Source organism: Camellia sinensis, chromosome 4, assembly GCF_055761805.1.
Source record: "Camellia sinensis isolate YWXY chromosome 4, ASM5576180v1, whole genome shotgun sequence".
NCBI lineage: Eukaryota > Viridiplantae > Streptophyta > Magnoliopsida > Ericales > Theaceae > Camellia > Camellia sinensis.
The window spans coordinates 119,630,480-119,640,710 of record NC_138964.1 but is presented as its reverse complement, the minus strand read 5'-3'; the positions used below and the strand labels follow the sequence as shown (position 1 = coordinate 119,640,710).

Here is a 10,231-nt window from a genome sequence, read left to right as displayed (position 1 = left end):
GATAAATCTTCCGGTTGAAAATGTCAACCTTAGGATGCTCAAGTTGGCTGTTTGTCTCAGCTTTTTGGTGGCAACACATGAGTGAAGGGATAAAGCTTCACAAGTGATTCTTTGTGGATTTTGTTGGATCTTCATTTGATGACGTGCATGAGCGTAAGTCATGGACTTTACATGGAAAATGCTGGCTGTTTGTCTATAGGACTAGGTGGCAAAGTGTGGAGGAAAGCATGCCTGATTTTGTAGAAGAAAACAACAACAAGAGTCAGCAAAAACAGATGCTCCAGTCCATACAATAGCGCCCGCGAGCCCCACAACCGTGCCCACGATTCACACACAGCACGGTCGCACCAGCGAGCTATGCACATCGCGCCCGGGACCACAGACCCACGCCCGTGACCAGGCAATCCGAAAGTTCAGCTCTCAATATTTTCTCTACAACCCACAAAGAGAAACCGCGATCATGACCAAGGCTGACCGTGCCCGCAAAGAACATGTTCATGCCCACAAAAGTGCCCTGCCTCAGGTCTATTTAAAGGACCCCTTGCTCATTTGTTGATGCACCTCTCCAAGAACATTTGGGTATTTCTCCCAACTTATTTTCTAACTCTCTAGAGTTCAAATATTTCCTATCTTGAGAGAGAATATTTTGAAAGTTTATTTTGTAAGAGATTTTATTGAGAGAGTTTTGAGAGTGAACTTTGTAGGGAGATTTATTTGTAATACTCTTAGTTACTTGGTGATACATTAGTATCCAAAAGCATCAAAGCTAATCATCACATTTTTGTAACTCCTTCACACCTTTCCAAAAGTGAACCTTTTTGGTGGATTCCAAGATTGTAGATTTCGGTAAATTCCGAAATCATTAGCATCATGGCAATTCGACAACCGCAGCGGATATCCAATGGAGATCGTGGAAGTACTTGTAGTGTGAACAAAGATGTGTCTCTGAGTGGACTAGTGTAGCCTGAATTGACATTTGTAAGAAATCTCTTGTACTACCTTTCGTTCATAGTGAATTATTCGTCTGACTGGGCCAGTAGTTTTTTAATCACAAGTTGATGGATTCCAATTGTGGATTTTTCATGTAAAAAAAACTCGTGTCGTGAATTGATTTTCTCTTACTCTCTCTTATCTGCATTGATCATGGTTGCATAAATTTTTTTAATTAAATTGCCTAAATCAATAATCACGTTAAATGAGACGTATCTAGATTTTCTAAAAGAGTTTTCCGCACAAATCTAGGTTTTTCAAGACAAGAACATGAAAAAAGAACCAATAAAAAAGCATATATAGAAAATCACAAGCAGGAAATGACAAACAAAGGTACCTCATAATATAACATGACTTTAATGGAATATTGAATTCTAAGGCAGGTTTATCAACATTCTAATGGCATATCAACATATAAAAATTTACAAAACAGGGCAGTGATGAACCAAAAAAGTGCCTGAAAATATATCATGACTTTGACAGAATGCCCTGTGAGACTGACTCTTTTGGGATGGTAACAATGAAGCAAGTTTATCAACACTAATGAGATATCGATAATATTTTTTACTTCCCAGCCCCCACAAGATTATGTTATTCCTCTGACACTGTGTCAAACGGACATGATCCATCATCTACATTGGCAAGTGGGTCATACAAATGTGAGCTAGGGTCAGTGCATCCCGGTACAAGGTCAAGATTGCAGCGATCACCCTGCATTGGGACACCATTGGCAGTTGTTAAAACTAGTTGACACTAGCTCTTTCGATGAAAGAATAAGAGAAGTTTCACTTACTCCTTCGACGGTCAAATTACCAATCATAGCACATCTTGTGACGACAATGTTTGTATCAGGAAATATTGCTTTGTCACAAGCACCATCTTTGCTCAACTCGTCTGCAAGACCCTGGATTATGGATACTAGTCAGTGAAATGCTAAACACCCATGGGACATGCTTTTGATTCAGCAATCAGTATTCAACAAACGCTTCCATGCATTGCATTTTCTGTGTTGTTTTTGTTTTTTTTTTTTTTCTTGACTTTTAGGAACAGAAACAAGTATTTAAAGACAATACAAAGCATGCCCTGCATTTCATGTTATCTTGTAGGAGTTCAACCAATCTTCTTTCCATGACAAAAACTAGGCATTGACATCATAGATTGGAGTATCATAGAGCTATACTACATTCAGGCCGGCTCTGACTTTTTGAGGCCCCAAAGCAGGATTTTAATATGGGGCCTTTATACATGGAAAAAAATAAAAAATAAAAATAAAAATAAAAAAAATCCCCAAATAAGCTTGTAATATGCACTGATATTTTAACCATTTTTTTGCACAAAAAAAGTTTACTTTTATACATAACTATTAAAATTTTATTTAAACATATAACAAAGTTTATAACAAAATTAAGTACCAAAATAATCTAAGTTAGTACCCCAATAAAATGTACGAGGAAATATCATTTCCGCCCCTCCCCCCCCCCCCCCAAAAAAAAAAAAAAAAAAAACTATCACCTGTTTTTCACGTTGACCCTCATATTTCGATTTATTTCAATTTAGAATCTGAACTTTCCACAAATTGATCAATTAGACCCCTGTCGTCACCTTCCGTCCACAATTGGACGGAATGTGCTGATGTGGGGAGCAAATTGATTTTTAAAGTATAGTTTGGGGGGTAAATTGATTTTTAGGGTATAATTTGGGGGGTAAAATGAACTTTGGTGCCACGTCAGCACATTCCGTCCAATTGTAGACGGAATGTGATGGCAGGGGCCAAATTGATCAAAAATGTGAAAGTTTGGATGTAAAATTGATATTAATCGAAGTCTGGGGTCAACGTGAAAAACGCGTGATAGTTTAGAGGGCAAAATGATATTTCCTCAAAATGTACAAACTATATAACAAAGTATTACTTAAACATCAACATTCTTGCATTTTTAATTGTAAGATTACTAATCAAGCATGCATAATTAAACTTGTCAACAAAATTCATTCAATTTTTCTTGTGACATAGTTGACCGAAGGTAATTTTTCTTTTCCAAAAGCAATTGTAATAACTATAGTCAATAGTATATTATGCACAATTTATACATTTGATAAACAACCATACATCAAATAATTCACCACCTCAATCAAGTTTTTTGATTTCTTTTTGTGGGCCTTTTTTAATGAGCAAATATAATAGTTGACATTTTTTGGGAGCCTTTTTCTCAACCAATTTTTCGGGGCCCAAAGCAGCCACTTGCTCAGCTTTCCCTCAAAGCCGGCACTGACTACATTCAAGCTGGGAAACAAGTTAGATTACCAACACAAGTGAGTGTTTTATTACCTTGTTGAAAAAGTCAATTGGTTTGTTTTGCCAAGGCTTTGGAACTTGAAACTGCAGCCTGTAGGGACCATCCCACTCGACCCCGTTTGTGAATGAGAAGATCAAATTTATGGCTGCAAGAAGATGGATGGACTCTAAGGTAAGAGGAAAATTACATGGGTAGGTGTGCAAGATGAATTTGAGAAATAGTACCAACCGTGCTTAGGTATACATATCTGGATTGAATATATTGGGAGATCAGCTTTGCCTCGACCTTTCCTGAGCATTGCCCTTGGCTCACCACCACACATGATGGGCTGATTAAACCCTCCTGGAAGATATACAGCCCAACAGGTCAGCAGTTAACCTTTCTGACATTAATTCCCTTGTTCATCTCCAACCATTGGTTTCTATCCAACTACATTCAACATTCCATGAGAACAAAAAATATTTTGTAATTTTTATTGTATTTCTCAGTCAGTTCTTCTTGTCTGGCGCTTGATGTGTATCAGCTACCATATATAGCTTCACTTAAAAGATTTCAAGATAAGACTCCTGTTATTAGTCTATCTTAATGACTTTGTCTTTTGAATGCGAGATTATAATTTGTTACATGCAATGACTCTTTCGTGTGTGCCAGTAAAGCCAATCGGAAAAACTTGTGATTGAAAGTGTACGAGAAAATACCATTAAAAGCAATTCCAAACTCTTCATTTGGAATAAGTTTGGTTGCAGTGGGGTTGTAGAAAATCCTCAGCCTCTCCCCCTGTCAAAGTTTGTTAATGCATGATCAATCCAAAGATTAATGAAGAAATATTTTTTTTAAAAATGCTTTAGTTCTAAAACTGAGCTGCATTGGCAGTGTCAAACTTACGGAAGTTGGAGGAAGACCATTCATGGTTTTCCAATAGACAGGAGCTCTTCCAAGGTCAAATTCAGCCCAAGTAGGAAGTGAAAACCTGGAAAAGAGTTCGAAGTCACACTAAATTATTATTTGACTTCACAAACGATGATCAAGATTTCTGAATTGAACAGAGAAAAAGAAAATATAATCTGTCACACTGAATTATATTCAACTTACAAGTCAAATCTCAGTATAAATCATGGTTTTCAATTTGAAAATTAAAGGAAATTTTACCCTAAAAAATAAAACTTTCTATGTAATTGAAGGTTGAATTCATGGATTGCAACTAATGCAGCCTAGTGGAAGTGGGGAGAGGCATACTCTTTGACTTCCTCAACCACAGGAGTTGTTTCAACAGCAGTAGCAGCAGCAGTTATCTTTCCGCTAATCTTAATGGATTTCCTATTCTTTCGAAGATATCCCGACAAGCAAGCCCCCATGAAACTACGAGCTGCAACAAATTATATAAACTTATTATGCAAATTAAGTTTAAACTGAATCTTTATTCTCCTTTTTTGTTTTTATAATATCCTATTAAACTCGTGTAATAAGAAATTTGGCCATAGGTAAAGAGGTGAAACAAGATCCTATAGAATTGAATGCTGAGGAAAGTATGACAAAACTAGGTTTTGAGGTGACTAATGTTTTGAGTTCAGTGATAAAAATCACAAACAACGCCTTTGCAGAGAATGATATGTTATCACTACACATGTCCTCAAGATCAAATTGAAAATTCTCTCTAAGCACCACAAAAGGAAAATAGGAGATGCCAAGTTTTTTCACCAAAACACCAAACAAAATAAAGGAAGAAAAGGTCACAGTTTCAATTAACAGTAACGCCACATGTGAACAAAGCATTATTGAAACCATAAGAAAAAAAAGTATGCCACTACGTTTGGTTGAGTTTTCAAAAAAAATTAGTTTGGTAAAATTTGGGACATAAGAATTTTTTAAAATTCAAATTTATCTTTATAGTATTTATTTTTGTTAGACTAGTTTCTAATTTTTCAAAAATAAATAAATAAATAAATAATCAGAAAACAAGACTCAACCAAATTGTATCATATATCTACAGAATCTCCAACCACAATGAATTAGTTCAAATTTGTTTATATTATAGCATCTCCATCATTTTCCATCAAATTGTTCAATAATTTAGATAAAAGCTTGATTTAATATAACTCATTCAAATAGTGAAATCAAAATTTTCATCAAATTTTTTAAAAATATCTAACCTATCCCAAAAAACACTTTTAACCAATTCAGACGGAAAAAAAAAAAAAATTGATTTAAGTGACAAAAAGAGAAAGATTTGATTGATTTGATATAAGTTTCATTAATGGATTAGACCATCTCCAATTAGTCACCAAAATTTTCATCTAATTTGACTCCAAATTTGAGTAAAAAACTTGATTTGAAATGAACAACTGCAATCCTTTCATCAAAATCTTTTAAAAAATTACCTTCTCATCCCAAATTTCACTTTTAATCAAATTTGATAAAAAAAAAAAAAAAAAATCATTTCCAATGCTGCATCTTTTTAAATTTTCATCAAATTCAAATTTGATGCAGGATTTCTCAATTTGATAAAAAAAATTTAAATATATATATATATATGTATATATATTGATTCTACCTTGATTTGATGAACATTTGCTGAGAGGATTAGAGATGATTTTTGAAAAAAATTTCATCAAATTTAAATTTGGTGAAAGATAAGGTGAAGGATTGGAGATGGTCAGCAATCAGATGCTTTAACAAATTTGAAATTTGATGAAAAACACCAAATGAGATGCTCCAACCCTTTCACCAAAGTCATATCAAATAGAGGCAAAATCAAATATTGGGCCGGACATTCTCCCCGATGTCCACCAAGAGCAATTTTGACAGCTTTTTTGTTCATGTCCGAGCACTTGCAGGACCAGGGCCAGCCCTGAGTTCGTCGGGGTCTAAGGCGAATTTCGGAAATGGAGGCTCTTTTATGTTGAAAAAAAATTTATAAATAAAACGATAAGTTACAATTTTTTATTTGTTTGTAACCATAAGAAAATTTACTTACACATATAATCATTAAAATTATAAATAAAACAATTTAATAAAACAAAATTAGAACAAAAAAATTAGGAAAAAATTATTCAATTAAAATTGATAATGACCTAGGTAAAAAAATTTGAGCAAAATTATTTATTCCACTAAAATCTAATAGATAAAGAAGGTAAAAATAAAAAATAAAAAAAATAGGGTCCATATATTGTATGTATTATTTTTCTTGAGCCCAAACACTTTTTTTTTAATATATATTTTCATTTTAATAAATATGGACCAAACTACACTTATAAATAAATATGGAGTAAATCATACATGGACCCAAAAAAATATTTTGGGGCCTTTAAATTGATCCTAAAACCAAAAAAAAAAAAACATTGACCCTATAATATTTTACCAAATTTAGGGGCCCTATTGTTTTTTATTTATTTATTTATTTATAGATTTTCATTTTAATAAATATGGGTCAAACACATTTATAAATAAATATGGGCTAAATTATACTTGACCCCAATAAAACATTTGGGGCCCTTTAAATTGATCTTAAAATCAAAAAAAAAAAAAAAAATTGAACCTATAACAATTTTTAAAATTTGGAGGCCTATTTTTGGGCCAAAATATGGGGCCTAAGGCTTACCTGTCTTAGGGCAGGGCCGGCCCTCCGCAGGACATCCACCCAGATGTCCTCCCAGACAATGGGGATGTAAAAAAATTGGATAAAAATTCTAGTTTTAGCATGGGAGTAAAAGATATCAAATCAAAATTTTCATCAAAATTTTACTCAAATTTGATGAAAAATTTAATTCAATGTTGGATTAGATATCATTCTTACCAAAACTTTCATCAAATTTAAATTTGATAAAGGATTGGAGATTTCGCAATCATTCAATTACAAAATTCATCAATTAATCTACCTAACTAGCATCGAATACAAATTGAGAAAATTAACGGATGAAGAACCACTGCAGAAGAGTTCTAAATAGACAAAAGCTAATAATTATGAAGAGAAACTGATAGATCCAATCCAAGAAGCTGAGATTAAAGAGACAAGACAAACCATATGAATTTGAGACAGAGGGATCAACATTGTTGGTAGAAACAGAGCGAGCTGCAAATAGAGTTTGAGCCGAAGAAGCAACGATTGAAGCACTGGTCGCCGCAGCCATTGTAAGGGCTTCTACTACACGGAGAGAGACTGTTGAAAAGAGTGTTAGAGATAGAGAGAGTTGTGAACTACTATTATTAGTTCATCAATTGGGAATGGAATATAAAAGAGAGAAGAAGAAGAGGATAGAGAGAGAGAAACGCAACCACAAACACACAATTCCATAAATATCTCTCTACTAGAATCCACCGAAAGTTACAAATATCTCACTCGGCCTTTGACAAATGCACCGATTACTGGACAAAAACAAAAATTAAAAATAGTTTTTTTTTTTTGATCGAGAAAAAAAAGGACTATGTGGTGTCATTACAGTCCCTGCAGACCTTGATCCCGGGATAGCCGGTTGCCCACAAATTAACCCCCACCAAATGAGGGATCCACTACTGAAGCACCAGCGGAGCTCATCAACCGCTCCAGCAAAAATTAAAAATAGTTGGATTCATGTGTATTTAATAAATAGGATTTTTCTTTCTTTTTCATGTTCAATAATAATAAAAAATCTGTTCAAGTATCAATTTTGAAAAGATTTTCATCCCATTTCACCAAAAGTTTTGAAACCAGAAGGAAAAATGTCAGCGTTAATGGTAATCCGCACGGTTTGTAAAAAATTTAACAATATATTTTTACATAAAATAATATAAATAGTTAAATTTTTATATATAAATTTTGAAAAAAAAGAAGATTGAAATTTATAATTTAAGTCTCACAATTTTATCACAATTTATTTATTATTTTTTAATTTGTTGCAAATTTAATCATGTAACTTTTAACCCTCTTGCTAGAATTACAAACTTAGGTAACTTGAGTTGAGCTTAAAATTTTTTAAAGATTGAACAGTATAGTTTTTAATTAAGTGAGGATCTATGTAAAAATTCAAATTAAATTTGAATGGATTTGGGTAAAAGCACCAAATAACCTGAGAAACTAAAACAAAATTATACATATAAATATATAAATTATTTGCTAATTTATTTTTTAATATAATAAATAAAATTAATTAAAAATTTAATATTAATGAACAAAATAAAAAACAATATACTTAAGATTTTCAATAGAATTTTTCTTAACCATATTTAAAAAATACACCTTTTAGAAAGGGATCATCGAATAAAGGATTGTTTGGGAAGTGTCATATTAGCTCACTTTTTTATTTTCTATATATTTTGGGTCACATTACATCTTTACTTTTCTACACATCTTTTCGTAAAAAGTAAAAAATATATTTATTTCTTTTTTTAGGTTACATCACTATAGACACCCCATTTTTGACCGACCTTAAGACTCAGACATCACTGATTGAGCGCTCGGTGATATTGCATATTGTGCTCGTTCAGAAGTTTCAGAGTCTCGGCTGCGAGCCTTGCCTCCGGACTTCCGGACTCTTTCGTGCCTTGCTTCGGTTTGCGAACCAGGCTCTGTTTTCTCTATTTTCTCTTCCCGAAGGAAGAGAGAGGTCTCGTGGATCATCTCTCAGTGGCCGTAGGCTATGTTTCGTGGTCGTAGGCCATTTTTTCCCATTTGGAGCCCGGTTTCTATTTTTTTTCCGGAGCCGACGGCCGTGTGCCTCGATTTGGGACTGCCTAACTACCTCCGTTTGCTCCGATTTTTTGTATACATCTTATTTCCTCCCTTTTGAGGAACACTGTGGCTCGAGAGACCAACTTCGTGATCAAACGCCACCTCCGGTGCTTAACAGCCCATTTTCGGGGCCCCAAGCTGCGCGTTTTGGTCCCCAAACCTCCGTTTTGCATCCGTTTTGGTTCATTTTTGGTGGAGACCTTATTTTCATTGTTAGAAAGCTTGTAGGAGGGTGGGAGGCCAGCAATTGTTCTGAAAAGCCAGCTTTATTTCTTCATCGCTCTCCATCGCCCCGTTTTCCTCACTAAAAAGCTAATGTTGACCACTCCGGGGCCACTTTCTTTAGCCATAAACCCCATATTTGTGTTGTACACACCTGGGAGGCCACAAATATGTATAGGTCGGCCAGTAATTGTCCTTCACCCTTTTGAACCCCTCTAAAAAGTTGGCTTTTCTCTCTCTTGGTTCACATTTTCTAGGTTTTGACCACATATTTGTGTTGTGCACACATGGGAGGCCACCTTTTTGGGGTGGCCGGCCAGCAATTTGCATTGACCCTTTTGACCCCTGGTCGGCCGGCCAGGGGGGTGGCTGGCCCACCACCTGAACCTTTTGAACCTAGCCGGCCAGAATTCCCTCTCCAAATGTCTTCCAGCTGTACCCTCTGTTTCCCCCCAGATTTTGTATCCGGGGGGGTGCCTTTTGGGAGCAAAATTTGAATTGGTTTTCCCCCCTTTTCCTCCACTCCTCCCTCTATAAAACCAGACCTCCCAGCTCTATTTTTGGGGATTACAAATTCTTGTTTAGAGCCTTGCTTACATCTCTCTATCTCCCTCTCTTCTAAGCGTCAAAACCTTAAAAGCCTTGCACCATTTACACACCAACCCATAGCTCCACACATCCACACTCCATCCCAGCCTTTTGAAGCTGATTTCCAGAGGCTAGGAGCTCCTCTTCTTGGTCCAAAGGCTGCTGGTTCATTGCTCTTCTAGGGTAAGCACACTTTTCCCCTAAACTAGTCTTTTCTTGCTTCATTTATAAGCCTTGCTTGCAAGCATTTTTGGGCTCCGACCTGAACTGTAAATAGTCATATTTTGTGCTCATCTCCATGTTTGATTAAGGGTCTTTCTCTGTTTGAGGTCTCCTCCTCACCCTTTGTGTTTAAACTCTCTTTTAGGCCTTTTTTTTTTGCATGATATTTTAGGCTTATTTGTGAGCTGTTTCGGACTTGGTCATAAACTGT

General features: G+C 35.1%; 1 protein-coding gene across 1 annotated transcript; it reads right to left on the bottom strand.

Annotated features, from left to right (window-relative positions):
• Window positions 1-1,311: 1,311 nt before the first annotated feature.
• On the bottom strand, window positions 1,312-7,632 carry PIFI (post-illumination chlorophyll fluorescence increase). The gene is made up of 8 exons (XM_028227189.2): window positions 7,303-7,632; window positions 4,521-4,650; window positions 4,170-4,254; window positions 3,983-4,061; window positions 3,513-3,626; window positions 3,317-3,429; window positions 1,784-1,894; window positions 1,312-1,701 (listed from the first exon to the last, which is right to left on the bottom strand). The coding sequence occupies exons 1-8, from the start codon at window positions 7,409-7,411 to the stop codon at window positions 1,582-1,584; spliced, it is 861 nt and encodes a 286-aa protein (XP_028082990.1). The 5' UTR covers window positions 7,412-7,632; the 3' UTR covers window positions 1,312-1,581.
• Window positions 7,633-10,231: the final 2,599 nt, after the last annotated feature.

What these genes read in the sequence shown, in the direction of transcription:
- PIFI (XM_028227189.2), bottom strand. Translation starts at nt 7,411, where the DNA reads ATGGCTGCGGCGACCAGTGCTTCAATCGTTGCTTCTTCGGCTCAAACT. An exon ending in ATGGTCTTCCTCCAACTTCC is followed by an intron (nt 4,062 to 4,169) that starts GTAAGTTTGACA and finishes AAACTTTGACAG; the next exon opens with GGGGAGAGGCTGAGGATTTT. An exon ending in GTAATTTGACCGTCGAAGGA is followed by an intron (nt 1,702 to 1,783) that starts GTAAGTGAAACT and finishes GTCCCAATGCAG; the next exon opens with GGTGATCGCTGCAATCTTGA.